The sequence below is a fragment of the Narcine bancroftii genome, chromosome 2 (assembly GCF_036971445.1).
Source record: "Narcine bancroftii isolate sNarBan1 chromosome 2, sNarBan1.hap1, whole genome shotgun sequence".
In the NCBI taxonomy this organism is placed as follows: domain Eukaryota; kingdom Metazoa; phylum Chordata; class Chondrichthyes; order Torpediniformes; family Narcinidae; genus Narcine; species Narcine bancroftii.
Genome location: NC_091470.1, coordinates 54,325,641 through 54,347,959, shown reverse-complemented (window position 1 = coordinate 54,347,959; position 22,319 = coordinate 54,325,641). Strand labels below are relative to the sequence as shown.

Genomic DNA, 22,319 nt, shown 5'->3' with positions numbered 1-22,319 from the left:
AGCATTCAGATGAGATTTACTGGGAGATTACCTGGGCTGGAGTGCATCACTTGTTAGAGACTGGATAGGTTGGGCATGTTTTCCTTTGAAGTAGGAATCTGATTCAATATTATGAAGGTGATAAGTAGGACAGAAGGTGAGAACATTTTCCTTTCAGTGGATATACTTCTGATCAGAAAGTTTAAGACTAAGGTCATAGTTTGGAGGTATGGAAGGAACTTGAGAAAGGCTGTTTTCATCTGGAAGTCATTGCTTGAGGGTATATGGAGGCAGTGTTGGAAAATTTGATTTATATCAATTCCTGAGTCTCTTATGTAGTCTCATGAGCCTATTACTGAGCTCCATTACTACATTGTCATAAGTTTTGCATGGTAATATTATGATTATGGTTCAGGAACAAATAGTATTGCACCATAGCAGGAGCTGCAATGCCTGAAAGAGAATTTCTACTCCATGGTGCAGGTTCTCTATTCCAAAATATTTCCTTAAAACAATATTGATGCCAAATATAATTACTTCATTCTTTATAACAAGCATTCCTTCCTTAAGGTTATTGCATTAAATTCAAAGTAATAATTTTACAAAAAGGCTCTGAAATTTGAATGCAAATGCATATTTACAGCTGGAAAGGTGAGGTTAATGTAAGGCGTACTCACAGCAGCATGAAATAACTTTCTATGCCAACAGGTGGAGTACCATCACTTTGTTTAGAAGTGGATGTCAAGAGACTGGAACTAGTTTTCAAAACATATACTTGTGATAAAAATGAGTCCCTTTCTTTATTGAAGACAGGAAGGCGCAACAGTGACTGCATTTCCTGAGGTGAGCAAGATTACTAGCCACCATCGTATTAACTTTCTTCACAAGCTCTATTGAGAGTGCCCTCCCTGGCTGCATCAGAGTGTGGTGTGGCTGCTGTAGAGAATTGGTTCTGAGGTCAATCCAAATGACCATAAGAGTGGAGTCTGTCTCCCCACCATTGACATGATCTACCAGAATCATTGTCTGAAGAGGGGATGCAAAATCATTGAGGACCCCTTAACACCTGGCACACAGCATCTTTCAGCTACTCCCATCAGGAAAGAGATCCAGGAGTATGAGGACCCAGAACCAGCGGAGGGAGGAACAGCATCTTCCCGCAGGCAGTGAGAATGCTGAACAACTGAATGAACTGCTGACACTAACCCTCCGAGACACTACTGTATATTAGACAATATTTATTCATTTTTATATATGCATGATATCGCTTGTCTGTATGTGTGCTCTTGTCTGGTTGTGTGTTTGGCTGTTTTTGCATCAAGGACCGGATGTTCCATTGGGTTGAACTTGTACGATCAGATGATAATAAGCTTTAATTTAAAAGTTATTGGGTTTGTGAGTAAAATAAATATTGGGAGGAGATGAGCAGGGATAGATTTAAAGAAATAATCAATTGTGTGACATAAATTATTCTATATCCTTCTTTAATCCATGCTGTGAAATTCACATCCCAGGTGAATGTCACATCACTATTAAAAAGGATGCAGGACTAGAAAAAACAGACTGCCATTTAACACAAGTTCCCTGGATCACTTGATCTCTATTGCCCAATCAGCTTCCTGCTGATCTGAGCTTTTCAAATCCAACTGCCTGAGTCACCTGACTCCAATTGTCAGGTGCATCCTTCAGATAAAATCCCTGTTGAAGTCTGCTACTCAGGTAAAAGGCAACTATAGACCAGTTAGCTTAATGTCTATCTGAAAATACTTGAAGCTATCATGAAGGAAGAAATAGTGAGACATCTGGATGGAAATTTTTCCATCAGGCAGAAGCAGCATGGATTCAGGAAGGGCAGCCTTGTTTGACAAATTCATTGGAGTTCTTTGAGGAGATTACCAGTGTAATGGCCTGAAGGGAACAGATGTATGTTCTGTTCTTGGATTTCCAGTGGGCACTCATCAAAGAGATATCCATAAGATAATGATGCACAGAGTTGGGGTAATGCATTACCATGGATAAAGGATTGGTTAGCTAATAGAAGGCAGAGCTTGGGTGTTTCTCTGGTTGGCGATCAGTGGTGAGTGAAATGCTACAGACATTGGTGCTTGGCCCGTAACTATTCACAATATACATTAACCCTCTGGAAGAGGGGACAGAGTATAGGATATCCAAGTTTTCTGATGACACTAAACTGAGTGGAAAAGAAAATTGTGCAGAGGATACAGAAAGTCTTCAGAGAGATTCAGATAGGTTAAGTGAGTGGGCAAGGGTCTGGTAGATGGAGTACAGTGTTAGTAAATGCAAGATCATCCATTTTGGAAGGAAAAATAGAGATCAAATTACTACTTAAATGATCAATGTTTGCAGCAGGCTGCCATGCAGAGGGACTTGGAGTGCTTGGGCATGAATCTCAAAAGGTTGGTTTGCAAGTGCAAAAGGTAATCAAGAAGGCAAATGGAATGTTAGCCTTCATTGCTAGAGGGATTGAGCAAGAGCAGGGAGGTTCTGCAGGAACTGTATGTGGTACTAGTGAAGCTGTATCGTGTGTATTGAATACAGTTCTGGTCTCCTCACTTGAGAAAATGTATTCTGGTTTTAGAGGCAGTGCAGAGGAGGTTCACCAGGTTGATTCCAGAAATGAAGGGGTTAGCCTATGAGAAGAGCTTGAGTCATCCAGGACTATACTCACAGGAATTCAGAAGAATGAAAGGGAGAAACCTATAGAATTTGAAAGGAGTAAATAAGATACACAAAGTGGTTTGCATTAGTAGGTGAGACTAGACCTAGTCGAGATTTGGGGGAGTTGATGGAAGAGGAAGATGAGGAGGAACTTCTTTTCCACAGGGAACAGGGATCTGTGGAATTCTCTGCCAAAGAAGCAGTTGAGGTTGCCTCATTAAATGTATTTAAAACAGAATTGGATATATTTTTCACTTAGCAGGGGAATTAAGGGTGATGGAGAAAAGATGGGTAGGTAATGTTGAGTCCATGCCCAGATCAGCCGTGATCTTATTGAATGGCAGAACTGGTTTGGTGGGACAGATATCCTCCTCACCCTGTTCCTATTTCTTTTGTTTTACTCTGAAGTGACTTAATAAAATGAATAATTGTGAGCTAATTTTTAATTTGAGCAAAGAAACCCTAAGATAGCAAATCCCTTCAGTCTGATGCATGGTTAATCAGTTTCCACTCAGTAACAAGTAACTTCACATTTTTTGGCATACACTCCAAGGGGTGAATTTTGATGATTGAACATTGATATCCAACACAAAAAAGTACACTTAGTAAGGTCCAAGTCTCAGCTTCGTGTGACCAATACCGGCAGTCTCGCCTTTTTGTCCAGTCACAATAGACCATGGCTGCCCTGGCAAATTCCTCATGGAGTCCATGGGGTCAGTGTGGTCTCAGCTGTCAGGCAGAAATCAGCCCTGTAGTTGTGCCAAGGTAAACTGGTCCAATGAACTACTCCCAGCCAAATGAATGGATGATGTTGGCCGGAGAGTATATGGTAAGAAGTTACGCTTATGTCTGTTATTTTCTTGGGAAGCAAGACTTTGACAGCCATGGAAGCCATTCTGTGAGGGCTGCCTGCATTAAGATGGACCTGTGTTACACTGCACCACACAGAATGTAGCTCCCAGTAGAAGAATGTGAGGGGAAATATAGAGCAAAATCGAGCAACAGGTGGTCTGTCCCATATACCTATTTATTTTGATGTTTCAGAGTCAAAATACTTGAACTTCTCACCCCGAAAAATTGAGAATAGCATTATAATCATGAGTGGAAAATTTAACAGTCTGCTTCAGCATCACCTTCTCAAGGCCAACTAGGAATGGACAATAAATTGCACCTTTGTAGTGATGCCCACAACATAATAATTGAAGGACTAAGATAGTGGAATGTGCAGTCTTTGAGTGTCTTAATTTCTCTGACGATGGATCAGATAACCAATGTCAGATTAGTTTCCCACATTGTCACGATTTCTGTTTGTCATCGACTCATTCATTTCAGTGTAACTGCTGCAGTGTGAGTCTGAAATTTATCCTTGTACATAACTTATTTGCTGATTTGTGTAACTCATGCATTTTTTCTGATCCAACTGTGTAATGCGCGTCGAAAGACTTGTTGATCCGAGCCAAGGCTTTTATTAACTAAGAGACTGGAGCATATCACAAGTAGGTTGACCAGTCCAGAATGACCTGGTCTGGCTAGGAGCAATCCTTTAAGACCTGCCAGTAGGTGTGGCTACACTTTCAGCCAATCACAGTCATCCTATACCATCATCTGTACATATGTACATATACACATTGGTGATAGAATCTGTACTATCACAAACTGTAAATGGAAAATAACCACCCATGTCATTATTTTTGTGTTCCAAATATGCTTAGATAACTTGTAGGAAGCTGTAATCAGTGAAAGAGAAAGAATATCAGTGTAAGATACTCAAGAACAAACATAGATTGCCTTAAAAGAGATCAGAAAACTTGCAGCATTTTTAAACTCGCACAAGTTAACAGTGACATGGTAGTTCTCTGGGCACAAATTCTAATGACAAGAATGCTGATTAAGGAGCAAAAATGACAAAAGCTAGTTTTGAATTCATGGTGTTTGTCAATTTTTGCCTCTTCCTATATTTATAACTACCTTCAATCCCACTCCCGTCTCTGCACACTTTCAGAGCTGGCCTCACACTGTCACAATATATTTATAATTGAGAGCTCCGATGAGTGCCTTTCTGACCAAATGTAGTGCATGAAATAAGTGTATATGTGAGGCTGTAATCTAAAGGAAGTTCATGAGAATGTAGGGGGAATAACAAAATGGATTAATGTAGGAGTGATCAATGATCGACATGAGCTGAAGGGCCTGCTCTGTGCTGGATGCCTTGACACCATGACATTTGTTCCAAATTCTCCTACTAGAGAATCTGGTTTTATTATCTGTCTCATTGCTCACTTTATAATTTAACATAACATAACAATTACAGCACGGAAACAGGCCATTAGGCCCTTCTAGTTTGTAGGTTAATTGGGTGTATTTGGGCAGCACAGACTTGAGGATCGAATGGCCTGTTACTATGCTGTATATCTAAATTTGAACTTCTACTAACTTCCATTCAGGAATACCTCAAACTCCAGGATAATAATTCCCAAATGTGAGAATTACAGTGCTCTCTTCTTTTCCTTGATATTGCTTTCATTTTAAAAAAAATTTAGAGATACAGCATGGTAATGGGTCTGTCTAGCCCACAAGCCCGTGCTACCCAAATACACTCATGTCATCAATTAACCAAACAAACTTGTACATTTTTGGAGGGCAGGAGGAAACCAGAGCACCCAGAGGAAATACACACAGACACAGGGAAAACATACAGACTCCTGACATCAGATCCGAACCTGGGCTGCTACCACTGTTATAGTATTGTGCAAACTCTTGTGTTTTCATTACTTCCTCACTTTCTATCTTCTTTTTATTTCTCTTTAGCTTAATCTCTTTCTTGTTTGTTATTACCCTCAGTGGGCAGAATGATTAGCGTAGCGGTTAGTACAACGCTATAACAGCATCAGTAATTGGGACTATTGTTCGAATCCTGTACGGTCTGCATGGAGTTTGTATGTTCTTCCCGTGTCTGCCTGGGTTTCTCCTGGGGGCTGCGGTTTCCTCCCATCTTTCAAAATGTACTGGGGTTTGTAGGTTAATTGGGTGTATTTGGGCAGCACAGACTTGAGGATCGAATGGCCTGTTACTATGCTGTATATCTAAATTTGAACTTCAACTAACTTCTTCCATCACTGGGATTAGTTCATTCCCTGTACCTTTCTCTCATTGCTGAAGGAGATTGGGCATTCATGAAGCTCCAAAGTAACATTCACCTCTGGTGATAGGGTTGTTTTAATCTCCCAGAAACTGGGAATGCATTTCCAATTTCATCTGAGAAATCCACTACACATATCTGGGCAAAGTTGTTAAGTTCAATCTACTCCTAAAACTGTATGGAGAAGTGTAGATGAAAGTGTGAGGTGAAGTGAAGTTGTTATTTTAGAGGACTGTAATTTTAAAGTGCAGTTTGTCATTGAGTTGCTACTGGAATCTCGTGCTCTAATCTGGTCATGCTCTCACTACTGAATTTTGACTATGTTTTGTGCAGGGTAATTGCTGACCTAAATTATGGACATTAGGATTTACTTATTCTGGATCTGTTTTCTAGAGAATACAAAAATGAAGATTTTATATAAAAGGTTTGTCTAATTCTATTGCTGATTGCATCTGTGAATTTAACCATTTACAGGATGTGGTCTCAACTATCACAAGCGATGTGCATTCAAAATCCCAAACAACTGCAGTGGTGTACGTAAAAGGCGCCTTTCCAATGTTTCACTGACGGGATTGAGTACTCCACGGTCCGTCTCCAATGATCTATCACCGAGCACACTAGATGAAATGGCACTGGTAGGTTGTCTTACACATCATTATAAATCTGGCACACTATCAACTTTTGCTGAAAATGGTCAAAGATGTAGAGTGTTTAGTAATCTCCATGTTGTGCTGTAATCATATTTTTAACAGGATGGCTACCAATCAACTCCAATGTAGAACAATCAACAGCTGTTGATTTAATCTGTGACATAATTTTTAACATTTAATAAATTGGAAACTATGATTACATATTGTCATAAAGTCATTGAGATCTACATTGTGGAAACAGACCCAACCTGTCCATGCCAAAGAAGCTAGAGCCATTTGCCTGCATTTGGCCCAAATTCCTGGAAACCTTGATGTCTGTTTGAATCTTTGCATTCTGGAAGAAGGGTCCAGGCACGAAACATGGCCCGCATGACCTGCTAAATTTCTCCAGCACATCTGTGTACTATCCAACTCAAGTACCTGCCTAATGTCTTTTGAATGGTTCATTTATCCTTGCTTCTACCACTTCCATATACCCATCACCCATTTCCACCTTAAATCTGTGTCATCTGATTTTAGGTTCTTCTACCCTGGGGGGAAAAAAAACCAATGACTATTTACCTTACCTGTGGTAAAACACAGGATTTTGTTGACACTGTGGTTAAGTGAAAAAACATACAAATGTCAGAGAAACTCAGCAGGTCAAACAGTGCCTTTAGGTAGAAAAAGTGAAGATACATCATCAATGTTTTGGGCTGGAGCGTGGGTGATGTATCTTCACCTTGACCTGCGGAGTTTCTCCAGTATTTGGATGTGTTTTCATTGACCTTACCTGTGATGGTCATGATTTAATAAACTTCGATAAGCCCACCCCTTCCACCCCTAGCCTCCTACTCCAACACCAGGAAGAAAAATATAGCCGATTATACTCTCTATAATTCAATCTCACCAGTCCCAGTAACATTCTTGTGAATCTTGTCTGCATTCTTTCCAGCCAAATCACACTGTATGTTTCTTCTTTATGTTCAACTTATTTGGCCATCACTCCTGCACATTGAGCACAGCAGATTTTAAGGTTTAAGGTCCACATATTTAGGAGTCTCCTCAATAGTTCTGTGCAACTTCTAAAACAAACTTTCTTATTTCACCTTGGTACATGTGACAATAAACTTAAACTGGAAACAACATAAAACAGAATCAAAATGTAAAAATTCAATCAAAATGTAAAAATTCAATCAAAGTACCCTGTACTCAGAGTCCTCAAGACAAAGGACCTCTCTTGAACTGGCCTTACTGCACAACACGGCTCCCTGATTTTACAGGATCACAAATTCCTGAAAAATGTGAATTATTTCCCAAACCATCTCTCGTTACAGATACTTGGCTCCAAGAGGACGGGACTGGCAGCTCAATGTTCCTGGGTTTCAAAATTGTAGATGGGTTAGAGAGGAAGGTGAAATAAGTGGAGGGTTTGCCTCACTAATTGGTGAGCTGCATTTGGAGAGGAAGTACAATTGGAGATGGGTTAGAGAGGAAGGTGAAATAAGGTGAAATAAGTGGAGGGTTTGCCTCACTAATTGGTGAGCTGCATTTGGAGAGGAAGTACAATTGGAGAGGGCTCAGCAATTGAGATGGCATCAAAAATAAGATTTAAAAAATCAGGAGGGATGTGATTGCCAACTGAATATCCCTGGGTTTCGTTGTTTTAGGTGTGATAGAGTCGGAGGGGCAAGAGGAGGTGGGGTTGCATTGCTTGTCAGGGAAAATATTACAGCGGTGCCTAGGAAGGATAGATTAGAGGGCACATCCACGGAGGCTATTTGGGTGGAACTGAGGAGTAGGAAAGGAGAGGTTACACTTGTAGGGGTGTATTATAGACCACCCGGAGGGGACCGAGACCTAGAGGAGCAAATCTGTAGGGAGATAGTAGATATTTGTGATAAGCACAGGGTTGTAATTATGGGAGATTTTAATTTTCCACATATAAATTGGGAAACACATTCTATGAAAGGACTGGATGGGTTAGAGTTTGTGAAATGTGTGCAAGATAGTTTTTTACAACAATATGTAGAGGTGCCGACCAGAGAAGGAGCAGTGTTAGATCTACTGTTGGCAAATGGGATGGGTCAAGTGACGGAGGTTAGTGTTGGCGAGCACTTCGGGTCCAGTGATCATAATGCCATCAGCTTCAATGTCATTATGGAAAGAGAGAAATCAGGGCCAAGGATTGAGGTTTTTGATTGGGGAAAAGCTAGATTTGAGGAGATGCGAAAGGACTTGCAGGGTGTGCATTGGGACAATTTGTTTTATGGGCAGGATGTAGTAGAGAGATGGAAGTCTTTTAAAGATCAGATTTTGAGAGTGCAAAAGCTTTATGTTCCTGTTAGGTTAAAAGGAGGGGCAAAAGGTTTGAGAGAGCCGTGGTTTTCAAGGAATATTGGAAACTTGGTTCGAAGAAAAAGGGAGGCATACATTAGATATAAGAAGCATGGAGTTAAGGAGATGTTTGAAAGATACATTGAATGTAAGAGGAATCTTAAGAGAGGAATTAGGAAAGCTAAAAGAAGGTACGAGAAAACTATGGCAAGCAGGGTGAAAACTAATCCAAAAGAGTTCTACAAATATGTTAATGGTAAGAGGAAAGCTAGAGACAAAATTGGTCCCTTAGAAAATCAGAGCGGAAAACTGTGTGTGGAGCCTAGAGAAATGGGGGAGATATTGAACAGTTTCTTTTCTTCGGTATTCACTGAGGAGAAGGATATTGGGAGATGTGAGATAAAAAAAGCAAATTGGGTAAATATGGGGAATATAGAGATTACAAAAGGTGTAGTTTTAAGGCTTTTGAAGAATATAAAGGTGGATAAGTCTCCGGGACCAGACGGGATCTTTCCCAGGACATTGAGAGAAGTGAAGGAGGAAATAGCAGAGGCTCTGGCGGTAATTTTCCAAATGTCATTAGATATGGGGATAGTGCCGGAGGATTGGCGCATTGCGCATGTGGTTCCGTTATTTAAAAAGGGTTCAAGGAGGAAGCCTGGCAACTATCGGCCTGTATGTTTGACGTCTGTGGTAGGTAAATTAATGGAGAAAATTCTTAGAGATAGTACTTATAAACATCTGGATAGACAGGGTCTGATCAGGAGCACTCAACATGGATTTGTGGGAGGAAGGTCATGTTTAACCAATCTGCTTGAATTTTTTGAAGAGGTGACTAGGAATGTGGATGAGGGTAGCGCAGTGGATGTTGTCTATATGGACTTCAGTAAGGCCTTCGATAAGGTACCACATGGAAGGTTAGTTAGGAAGGTGCAGTCTTTAGGTATAAATTTTAAGATAGTCAAATGGATTAAACATTGGCTGAAAGGGAGAGGCCAGATGGTGGTAGTGGATAATTGTCTGTCAGGTTGGAGGCCGGTGATCAGTGGTGTGCCTCAAGGATCTGTATTGGGCCCATTGTTGTTCGTTATATACATTAATGATCTAGATGATGGGGTGGTGAATTGGATTAGTAAATATGCAGACGATACTAAGATAGGTGGAATAGTGGATAATGAAGAAGGTTTTCAAGGATTGCAGAGGGATTTCGGCTGCTTAGAAAAGTGGGCTGAAAAATGGCAGATGGAATTTAATGCTGATAAGTGTGAGGTGCTTCATTTTGGTAAGAAGAATCAGAATAGGACATACGTAGTAAATGAGAGAGCATTGAGGAATACAGAAGAGCAGAAAGATTTAGGAGTAACGGTACATCGTTCCCTGAAGGTAGAAACTCACGTGAATAGGGTGGTGAAGAAGGCTTTTAGTATGCTGGCCTTTATCAATCATTGCATGGAATATAGGAGTTGGGAGGTGATGTTGAGATTGTATAAGACGTTGGTGCGGCCTAATTTGGAGTTCTGTGTGCAGTTCTGGTCGCCTAATTATAGGAAGGATATAAACAGAGTGGAGAGAGTGCAGAGAAGGTTTACCAGAATGTTACCTGCGTTTAAGCATCTAGAGTATAGGGAGAGATTGGACAGATTGGGTCTTTACTCTTTGGAGCGTAGAAGGTTGAGAGGGGATTTGATAGAAGTATTTAAGATTATGAAAGGGATAGACAGAGTGGATGTGGATAGACTATTTCCGTTAAGAGGTGGAAAGATTAAAACAAGAGGACATGAGTTAAGAATTAAGGGGCAGAGGTTTAGAGGTAACATGAGGGGGAACTTCTTCACTCAGAGAGTGGTAGCCGTGTGGAATGATCTTCCGGGAGAAATAGTGGCGGCGGAGTCAATTGTATTATTTAAGAAAAGGTTGGACAGGAAAATGGATGAGAAGAAGATGGAGGGTTATGGGCATTGTGCAGGGAGGTGGGACTAGAAAGGGGTGTTTAGTTCGGTGCGGACTAGAAGGGCCTAATGGCCTGTTTCCGTGCTGTAATTGTTATGTTATGTTATGCTACTCTGAAAGGCTTGTACTATAGGCCTTCCAATAGCCACCAAGAGATAGAGGAACAGATATGTAGACAGATTTTAGAAAACAAGCTAGTTGTCATAATGGGAGACTTCACTTTCTCTACTGTTAGCTGGGTCATCCTTAGTGTCTGAGGCTTAGATGGGGCAGAATTTATTAAGTGGATCCAGGAGATTCTCTTGAAGTAGCAGCTAGATAGTCTAACCAAGGAAGGGATCATACTGTACTGGGAAATGAGCCTGACCATGTGCTTTGAGTTTCCAAGGGAGAGCATTTTTGGAATAGTGATCAAAGGAAGTTAAGAATAAGGGTAAGCCTGGACCTTGTGGGAAAATTTGAAATTGGGGGAGAACAAATGAGGGCATTATTTGATGGGAGTGTTAGGTCTGCTTTGTTCATGAATGAGTGAGTCAGACACCAGACTGAGTCGAAATCAAGGTTCCTTATTACCGGATTGTAACACTTGCAACTAACAGTGTTAGTTGGAGAAGGCGCATTCTGCCGTTATCAGCAAGTGGTGTTTTTTTTATACCTCAGGATACGTACTTAGTAAATTACATTGTCCAATGAATAAGCTGTTGCTACCCTTCTCTGTTAGTCTGCTGCACATCATCTTGTTATTGCCACACTTATCTTGAGCGTACAAGGTCACACCTGCATCCTGTTACTCCTTAGTACTGGGTGATTCCTTCTCCGGTCCCATCTCATGATGTTTTTACCTTACAGGGGGGGTGTGGTTTTTAGGGAGCAGGCTGTTAACAGGCAAGTCTACAATTGACATGTGGTTGTTTCAAGCACAGCTTATTAGAGGCCAAGAGCTCAGAAGTTCCAGTAAGGAGGAAGGACGGGGTGACAAGGTAAAAGAACCCTGAATGATGAGAGAAATCATGCATCTCGTCAAAAAGAGAAAGGAAGCATATGTAATGGTGGGGCGACTAAAATCAGAGCAGGCCACAGAAGAATACAAGGGTGGTTGATAGGAGCTCAAACAAAGCATTAGGTAGGTCAAAGGGGACCATGAAATGTTCTTGATATACAGGATTAAAGAGAACCCCAAGGAATTTTACACTGGCATTAAAATCAAGATTAGGGAAATGATAGGACCACTCAAGGACAAAGGAGAAAATTTAGGCTTGGAGTCGGTAGAAGTAACCATCTCATAAACTTCCCCATCAGCTACCTTCTGCTCCAGTCTGCAGTTCTTGTATCTGGTTCATCAATCACCCCAGAATCCACTAAACGGCATGGAAGCAAGGCATCCTAAGCAAACGAATGGGATCCAGGGTGAGTTAGCAAACTGGATATAAAATTGTCCTGGTGGTAGAAGGCAGAGGGTGGGGAGTTGTTTTTCAAGTTAGATTCTTGAGTACTGTGTCCTCTGTTGTTTGTCAAACCTTTTAATGATTTGGATGGGGATTAGTATTTGCAGATGACACAAAAAGTGGTGATATAGTGGAGAGTGAGGAAGGTTATCCAAAGTGACATCAGGATATAGATCAACTGGGAAAGTGGGATTGGTGATAGGAGCTGAAATTTACTTGGATAAGTATGGTGCTGCATTTTTGGAAGTTAAACCAGGGCAAGATATATACAGTGATTGGCAATGATCTGGGAAGTGCTGCTGCACAGAGAGAAGAGAGAGAGAGACACACAACACACACACACACACACACACACACACACACACACACACACACACACAGGGTAAAAGTACATAGTTTCCTAAAAGTGGGAACACAGGTAGATGTGGTGGTGATAATGGTATATGACATGTATGTCTTCAATGGCCAATTCATTGAGTATCAGAGTCGGGATGCTGTGTTACAATTGTGCAAAACATTGGTTATGCCATACTTGAGGTATTGTGCACAGTTTTGGTCACCACACTATAGGAAGGATGTATTTAAAATGGAGATGAAGAAGAAATTATTCACAAGAATAATATCTGGATTGGAAGGCTTGAGTTATCAGGAGAGAGAAAGGAGGTTTAAAGAAGATGGGAACATTAAATTCTTCAACTGAAGAGTAGTTAGTATGTGGAGCCAGAGACGAGGAGCAAAAATAGAAACAACATTAAAGAGGCATTGTGGCAGGTACTGGCTGAGCAGAGCAGAGGCAGATGGACGTGGAATGAATGCAGGCAAATGGGATTAGCGTAGATTAGCAAAATAGTCAGCATTGATGCAGGGGCCTATGACAGTCTGTGAGAAAGAAAATTAAGATTCCTTTATTGTTATGTACTAATAGACAGTTTGTGATTTCATAGTGTATTGGAACAGGCAGGTTTAATTTGGCAAGTAGATTTGCTAGAGCGGTGGGGGTAGGTTTAAACTAGTTTGGCAGGGGGGTGGGGAACAGAGGGTTAGAGCAGTGTCCAGGGAGTATGGCCACCTAGCTAGGAATAAAAAAGATAACAAAGGTAGGATGGAGATTAGGGTAGAAGGTAAAAAAGAGAATATATGTGAGGGTCATTCTCTGAGATGCATATATTTTAATGCAAGAAGCATAGTGAACAAGGTAGATGAGCTGAGAGCATGGATAGATACTTGGGGTCACGATATTGTGGCAATTAGTGAGACCTGGCTACAGGAGGGGCAGGACTGGCAACTTAATGTTCCGGGATACATTTGTTTTAGATGTGATAGATCAGGGGGTAAAAAAGGAGGAGGAGTTGCTCTGCTTGTTAGGGTGGACATTACTGCCGTGAGGTGGCAGGATGGTCTGGAGGGATCGACCAGTGAGGCTGTTTGGGTGGAATTGAGGGGTGGAGAGGCAAGAGGGTGCTAATAGGGGTGTATTACAGACCACCAAATGGGCCAAGGGAATTAGAGGAACAAATTTGTAGGGAGATAACGTATATGGTTAAAAATCATAGGGTAGTGATCATGGGAGATTTGAACTTCCCACACATTGATTGGGATACCCATACGGTTAGAGGGCTGGTTGGGCTGGAGTTCGTTAAATGTGTTCAGGATTGTTTTCTAAATCAGTTAGTAGAAGAACCGACTCAGGATGGTGTAATACTGGATCTCCTGTTAGGGAACGAGCTAGATCAGGTAGCGGACATTAATGTTGGAGAACCAATTGGGTCTAGTGACCATAATTCTGTTAATTTTAGGGTAGTTTTAGGGAGGAGCAAGGAGGGGCCTAAAGTTGAGGTTCTGGATTGGAGAAGAGCAAATTTCGAAGGAATAAGAAGGGATTTGGTGAGTATTGAGTGGGACAGGATATTTTCAAGTAAGGATGTAAATGAAAAATGGAGGATATTCAAAAAAGAAATTTTGAGGGTACAGAGTAGTTATGTCCCAGTGTGGATGAAAGGAAAGGCTGGAAGTCATAGGGAGGCTTGGTTTTCGAGGAATATTGGAAATTTGGTTAGGAGAAAAAGGGAGGTGTACAAGAGGTATAAAGAGCAGGGAGCTGAGAAGTTGAAGGAGGACTTCAAGGAGTGTAGAAGGAATCTTAAGAAAGAAATTAGAAAGGCCAAAAAAAGGCATGAAGAGGCTTTGGCTGACAGAGTAAAAATAAATCCAAAGGGTTTCTATAAGTACCTTAAAAGTAAAAGATTAGTGAGAGATAAAATTGTAGATAGCGAGGGTAGGCTGAGTGAGAAGTCTGAGGAAATGGGGGAAATTTTGAATGATTTCTTTGCCTTGGTATTCACTAGGGAAAAAAATGTTGAACCAGTTGAAGTAAAGAAAAATAGTGGGGAGGTCATGAAGCATATAAGGATAACCGAGGAGGTAGTGATGGCTGTGTTAAAAAAGATAAAGGTGGATAAATCTCCCGGACCGGACAAAATATTCCCTAGGACACTCAGGGAGGCTAGTGGACAGTTAGTGGGGTCATTAACAGAGATATTTAGGATGTCACTGGCCACGGGGGTGGTACCAAAGGATTGGAGGGTGGCGTATGTAGTTCCTCTGTTTAAGAAAGGGTCGAAATGCAAACCTGGGAATTATAGGCCTGTAAGTCTGATGTCTGTGGTGGGCAAGTTGATGGAAAGTGTTCTGAGGGATGCTATTTACAAATTTTTGGAGGTACAGGGATTGATAGGGAGTAATCAGCATGGTTTTGTCAGGGGTAGATCATGCTTGACAAACCTGATTGAGTTCTTCGAGGGGGTTACAAAAAAGGTTGATGAAGGGAAAGCTGTGGATGTTGTCTATTTGGACTTTAGTAAAGCTTTTGACAAAGTTCCCCACATGAGGTTAGGAAAAAAGGTGGAAGCATTAGGTATAAATAAGGAGGTAGTGAAATGGATTCAGCAGTGGTTGGATGGAAGGTGTCAGAGAGTAGTGGTAGAAAATTGTTTGTCCAATTGGAGGCCGGTGACTAGTGGAGTTCCTCAGGGTTCGGTCCTGGGTCCACTATTATTTGTTATATATATTAACGATCTGGATGTAGGGGTAGAAAATTGGAAAGCAAGTTTGCGGATGACACAAAGATTGGTGGTGTTGTGGACAGTGAGGTAGATTACCGTAGATTAAAAGGTGATTTAGGAAGGCTGGAGGTGTGGGCTGAGAAATGGCTGATGGAATTTAATACAGATAAATGTGAGGTGCTGCATTTTGGAAAGGCAAATTTAAATAGGTCATATACATTGAATGGTAGACAATTGAGGAGTGCAGAGCAACAAAGGGATTTAGGAGTTATGGTAAATAGTACCCTCAAGGCTGATACTCAAGTAGATGGTGTGGTGAAGAAGGCATTTGGAATGTTGGCCTTCATAAATCGGAGTATTGAATTCAAGAGTAGGGAGGTTATGATGAAATTGTACAAGGCATTGGTGAGGCCAAATTTGGAGTACTGTGTACAGTTTTGGTCACCAAATTATAGGAAAGATATAAACAAAATAGAGAGAGTGCAGAGAAGGTTCACGAGAATGTTGACAGGATTTCAGGGTCTGAGTTACAGGGAAAGGTTGTGCAGACTGGGGCTTTTTTCTCTGGAGCGTAGAAGATTGAGAGGGGACTTGATAGAGGTGTTTAAGATTTTAAAAGGGACAGACAGAGTAAATGTGGATAGGCTTTTTCAATTAAGAAAGGGGGAGATTCAAACTAGAGGACATGGTTTAAGATTGAAGGGGGAAAATTATAAGGGGAACATGAGGGGAAATTTCTTTACGCAGAGGGTGGTGGGGATGTGGAATGAGCTTCCGGCAGACGTAGTCGAGGCGGGATCATTGGTTACATTTAAGGAAAGACTGGATCGTTACATGGATAGGAGGGGACTAGAGGGGTATGGACCGGGTGCTGGTCAGTGGGACTAGGAGGGTGGGGATTTGCTACGGCATGGACTAGTAGGGCCGAACTGGCCTGTTCTGTGCTGTAAGTGGTTATATGGTTATATTGTTAATAAATTTACCAGGCAATATTTTCATGGAATCCAATGTGGTTGTCTTCAGAAGGCCAGGCACTTTACAGTCATTCACTGTCATCTGCTCCTGTGTGAAACAAAAGACCACAGTTTACTCTTCATCATTTACAATGACCTAGGATTGCCACTTCCTTTCTTTCTTTCTTCTTTGGCTTGGCTTCGCCATCAAAGATTTATGAAGGGGTATGTCCACGTCTGCTGCACGCTCGTTGGTGACTGACAAGTCCGATGCGGGACAGGCAGGCACGGTGGCAGCGGTTGCAAGGGAAAATTGGTGGGTTGGGGTTGGGTGTTGGGTTTTTCCTCCTTTGCCTTTTGTCAGTGAGGTGGGCTCTGCGGTCTTCTTCAAAGGAAGTTGCAGCCCGCCGAACTGTGAGGCGCCATGATGCACGGTTGGAGGCGAGATCAGCCCACTGGCGGTGGTCAATGTGGCAGGCACCAAGAGATTTCTTTAAGCAGTCCTTGTACCTTCCTTTACAGCTACACAAAATCACTTAATTAATACAGTAGTTGGTAAACAAGATGTCCTGCTGATGCTGGAAAACTGGAGCAATGCACAAAGCTTTATATCGTTAATGAATACAATATATCAGCAAATCCACCTTGTGCAATCTTATATCCGCCATAGGATTTGGAGAAATAGTACACAATCTATTTTTGACTTTTTTAAAGCAATTTATTCAGCTTTTAAAAACACTGCATAATTTGAATTCTGTAGTATTAAATAGTGCAGAGTTTAATGATGAATGAGTGCTGATATTTAAACAGGTAATAATTCAGTGATATCCCTGGTTGGGAAATTGTTTTATGCCACATCCTGGATGCTGTTTCTATGAAGCACAGGTTACATAATGTTTCTTTTACAGTTCATTAAGTTGGTAAAAACAAAAAGAGAAGGCAGCACTAAAACTCTGAAGTTGAAGAAAATATTAATGATTTGTTCATATTTCTTGACATTGATATTGATGTGAATTGCATCTGCAGCGAATGAAATTGGATATTGGTTGTGATTGAAGCATGGTCTTAATCTGTAACCATAAATTTTGATCGACTCACTGCTCTTGACTTGTGAATCACTTTCTTTAATCTCTCCCTGATTTCCATCCAGCCCTAATACTTCCCTCCCTTCAATTGTTGGCTTTGTTTTTCTCTTTGTTTTATCTTTCTTGTGCAATGATGGACAGTTCAGTTATTAAAAAAAAGCACACTGTCCTGTTATCCCCTTAGCCATTTATTTTTATCAGTTATCACAGGAGAGAAACAAAGCCTTAGAACTGTTTGCATCCTTGATCAACACATGGTATATTTGCTCAAAGTTTTCCATCTGTTCCAGCATTCGGTGTGAAATGAAATGCTTCCCATTTCAAGACATTAATGGAGGAAAAACATCAGAAGATTCCCCTCAATTTGAAATGGTCACTAACAAAATACAATACTAATCCAGTAAAAACTGGGTGGTATAACACTGATGAATGTGAACAAAGTTCTAAGTTAACATAGCGAATGCCATCACAGTATTATCCCTATTTGATGCATACCAATGAGATAATATTAACTGAGTGAATGCCACGGCATTGATATTTTCAGATACAAATCCCTTTTCCAGGAATTAACTGGGACAGGGACCAGTGGAAAAAGAAAACTGTCAGCATGCCCATGTCAAATGACGTCATTTCATGCTGGGCTTTAACCACCTCAACCCATACCCACAGCCGACGGCAACGTGCTAATAAAATCAGTGGAAAAGGGACAGCAGAAACTCACCTGTCTCCAGTTGAAGGTAGAACACTCCGATCCCCAGGGATGAGTTGTGTCCCAGTTAAGGGTGGCCCAGTGGAAACAGCACAAAGGACTTCTTATTCCGGAACACTGCGCAGTCAATTAACTGGGATGCCAGTGGAAAAGGGGCTACACACTGATGACCCTTATAACTCTGCCTGTCCCTCACCTCTCATCCCAGTGGTATGCTGGCCTGCTCCCTGCCTGCAATTATTGAGGGAAGTACATGTCTTGAAGCAACATAATAACATTGCAGCATATTCCAGATGTTCACCACCCTCTGGCTAAAGAAATTTCTCCGCATCTCTGTTTTAAATGGGCACCCTTCAACCTGAAGTTGAGCCTCTTGTCCTTGACTCCTCTGTCATGGGAAACAAGTTTGCCACTTCTACTCAGTCCAGGCCTTCCAACATTCAAAATGCTTCATGAAGTCCCCCTTCACTTTTCTGAAAATCTTTTTTTTTAATTATTGAATTTTTTACATATATACAAAGCAAAAAGTGTAAGAACAAGAAAAATATGGTGCACAGGTAAAGAGTAATTACAATGTATCCTAGAATAAAAATGAATGTTGCAACTAATAATAAATAGACAGAATTCAGTATTGTATCTCATGTTTCTGCAGAAATAAAACAAATAAAAACTGGAACTAACTATACCCCCTAAACTAAACGAAGTGAGAAAAAGCCACTGGGACACGTTAAACCAACAAAAGGGTAACAGTAATGGTACATTAGTGAATCGCCTTGTATATAAATGAGTAAGTTCAGGAAGAGATTACGAAAGCCTCGTATGTTATATACAATATAGTAAACTGCTGTATTGTTCATTAAACATTAAATTATTCCATAAAGGTGTGCCACGTTTTATTAAATACTGGTAATTTCAGTTTTCAAAACATTGCATCTAATCTTCTCAAGGTTCAAGCATGATAAGGCTTGGGTCGTCCATTGAGGATAACTGGGAGGATTAGAGTCCTTCCATCATAGTAAAATAGATCTTCTAGCCATTAAAGTGGCAAAAGCTATCACATGGCAATCCGACACCAATAATCGACTGTTCTCTATCACCACACCAAATAAAGCTGTAATGGGAGGAGGTTGAATAGTAACCAAGAAAATACAGGAAAATGCCTTAAAATTTTCCTTCCAATAGTGAGCTAATGCTGAACAGACCAAAACATATGAAATACGGAAGCAACCCCATTATGACATCTGTCACATAGCTAATTTATCTTTGGATCAATGGGAAATCTTTAACATTTGAACTCATCTGCATCTTCATATCACTCCAACAAAAGCACTGCCAGCTTTTTTATGCTCTTTAGCCTTGGGAGTCTGGATCATTGTGTGTGTCCACTCTCATTCATCAACAATGACACATCTTCAGCTGCTCTCCTCTCACTTTAGTAAGTCTTTTAGTCAATGGTCCTAATCACTATTTCCTTATTTCTCTGTAAGTGGCACTGAAATAGTATAATGTTAATGCATGATATCTGTGAAAGCTATTATTTCTGAAGCTGGTTAAGTATCACCTCACTAATGTTAGTTTGATGTACGGCACTAAAATGCTAACCCTAAAGCAAGTTCAGTGAAACACGAGTGTGAAGGTCAAGACCAGCATTATGGGGAAGAAGTTACAGAAGCACAAGTCTGCTCCAGAGAATTACAAATATTTCCAAATCAATCAGTGAAGTCACAAATGCCACAGAAATATAATCATCTCACAACTGAATTAATTGATATATTTTTGCAACCCTAATGAGTGTCTTAAAAATTGTAATGTTTACGCACTTTCTACTGTATGAAAGTTATTCAAATGGCAACAGCAGTTCCCAAAGATATGCAAGAACAGAGAAATTATGATCAAGAGTTACCTTTCTAAGCCTGCTTCACCATTCAACATGATTGTGACTAATCATTCTCAACTCACTTCCCTGTTCCCTCATTCTTCCCTTGGCCCTTGATCCTCTGAGCCCCAAGAAGAATATTCAACTCCTTTGTGTCATTCACTGCCTGCCAATGGTTCACTAATCACTGGGAGAAGTAATTTTTCCTCATCTCAGACCTACATTGGCTTATCTCTTAATGTCACCCCTGCTTCTGGACTTTCCTGCCACCAGGAACATCTTCCCTGCATCTAGTTGTCTAGCCCTGTTAGGATTCCATGAGATCCCCTCATTCTTTTAAACTCCATTGAGTACACGATTAACTCAATCTTCCTTCCATATGTCAGTTCTTCCTTGACAAGAATCATCTGTGAACATTCTCTTTACACTTTCCACTGTAAGAGTATCCTTCCTCTGATAAGGAGACCAAAACTGAGCACAATGTTGAAGGAGTTATCTCACCAAGGCCCTGTCAAATTGCAGCAAGACACCCTTACTTGAACTCTCTCATAATCAAGTCCTACGTACCATTTGCTTTTCCACCCACCAACTGCATCTGCATGCTTATCCACAGGTATTCAAAGATGCCCAAGTCTTGTTGCACCTATGCTTCTCTTCATCTAATGTGTCAATAATGATCTGCTTTTGGTGCAAATGGATAACCTTACATTTATCTTCAATATAACATATCTGCCAAGCACCTAATCGCATGCTCAACTTCATCTCTCACCATCCCACACTTGGAGATACGGCATTTAGTTCCCTCATCTAAATTACTAGTATATATTATGATGAGCTGAGGTCTGCATACTCATCCTGTGGTATGCCACTAGTTACTGTCTGCCAACCAATTCTCTATCCATTATCAAGACCAATCCAATGTGCTTTAGCTTTGCAAACTAATCTCTCAAGTAGAGCCACATTAGAAGCATTCTGAGTAAGCTGAATTTTATTGAAATATTACTCCTCTTTTAAATTCCACTGTAACACCATTAATTGTGCAAATTTAACTGAAACATAACATCGGCTCAATGTCAGTAAAATCGACGCTAACCTTTTTTTAATATGGGATTCTCATAGAGCTGCTAATAGCACACAGTGTCATTAACAACACAGGGTGCCATAGAAATATAACCATTAGCTAGATGATTCTCTTTGAAATATTCCCCCCTCCCCATAGATGTTATTAAGGTATTTTTTTTAAATCTCCAAGATGTTATTGAAACACTGGAATCAGATTCAATGGTTGTCACTGAATTAATAATAACTAAATATTAATGACTAGAATGTTGATGTCACTCAACTGTTAATTTTAATTAAATTAGTTCACTGAAATAATTATGTAATTCAGCTTAATGATTGACAGATTTTAATCTCAGGTAGGCAGTTAGCTATTCCTATAAAGGACTTGCAGCAATCTTAATTGAAGGTTATTTGAATGCTGTTGGGTACTTTAGGCAAGTGATCTCATGTTGATGCAGTATTTTAAATTTAATGGAAAAATAAAATATTTACATGAATTTAAACTTAAATATTTTAAAATCTTCAATATATTTATCATATGTAAATAATGTTTTCTAAAAGATCATTAAACTCACTGCAGTTCTTATCAACAACTTTGGTCGGACCTGGTATTTCTTTAATTTTCTTTTGTTCACACATTCATTAAAAAAAAAGAAAACTACCCTATTGTGCCACGTGCACAGATTTTGATGTTCAAACGTGGAATATTAAAAATTTTTAGAGGTCTCCCTTTATTCATACAACAGGCAGACTATTTACAAAGATAAATAGAATACAAAGGACAATCCACTATAAATGACCTCAACACTAAGGAAATGCTGTCATAAATCACAGATAGATGGAAACCCAAAAGGTAAATTTGAACTTTGTATTAAGTTCGTAATGCTAAAAATTGTTGCATCTGAAACTTTCAGGCATTTAAATTCTTCTGGTTGGTTACTTGGTAAATTATAATGGCTAATTCAGCAAATTGATTTAATAAAACTTCATATCCTTCCTGAGTGGTACTGAGGGAGGCTTTTGACTGATAACAAGCAGACATGCCTCTTAGAACTCTGTATAATCACCATCCCAGTCCTGAGGTGATATTGTTAAATGGTATAATGTTATGTGGTAAACAAAGTAATCCAGATAAGTATTAGCAAGTACATTAGCAAGTGATATATTTCCTACTAGAAAGTATCCATGGTATCTAAGAAATAGCAAATAGCGTAATCTGAATAGGTACAACCCAGTTCATCAAGAAAATCACAATGGCTTACAAACATGGAGGAAACAAGAAATTTATGGAATAAACTGTTAATGATCTCATTACCCTAGTTTTTTTTGTGTGGAAAATCTTCATTTACCCAGTTTGTGATATTTTGACCATGAAAAATATTTGTGGACATTTTTTCTCCTGTTTGTGCTCCTT

The 22,319-nt window shown here is 40.2% G+C and overlaps 1 protein-coding gene across 3 annotated transcripts in view; it reads left to right on the top strand.

Annotated features, from left to right (window-relative positions):
- The window catches only part of prkd1 (protein kinase D1), a 265,779-nt gene that overhangs the window by 159,358 nt on the left and 84,102 nt on the right, over positions 1-22,319 (top strand). For all 3 annotated transcript variants that reach the window (XR_011351249.1, XM_069916697.1, XM_069916698.1), the window contains exon 4: positions 6,272-6,432. Coding sequence is in view for 2 of the 3 variants with exons in the window: in XM_069916697.1 (XP_069772798.1) it covers positions 6,272-6,432 (161 nt within the window). In the remaining variant the exon portion in view is untranslated. The remainder of the gene's footprint in view (positions 1-6,271; positions 6,433-22,319) is intronic.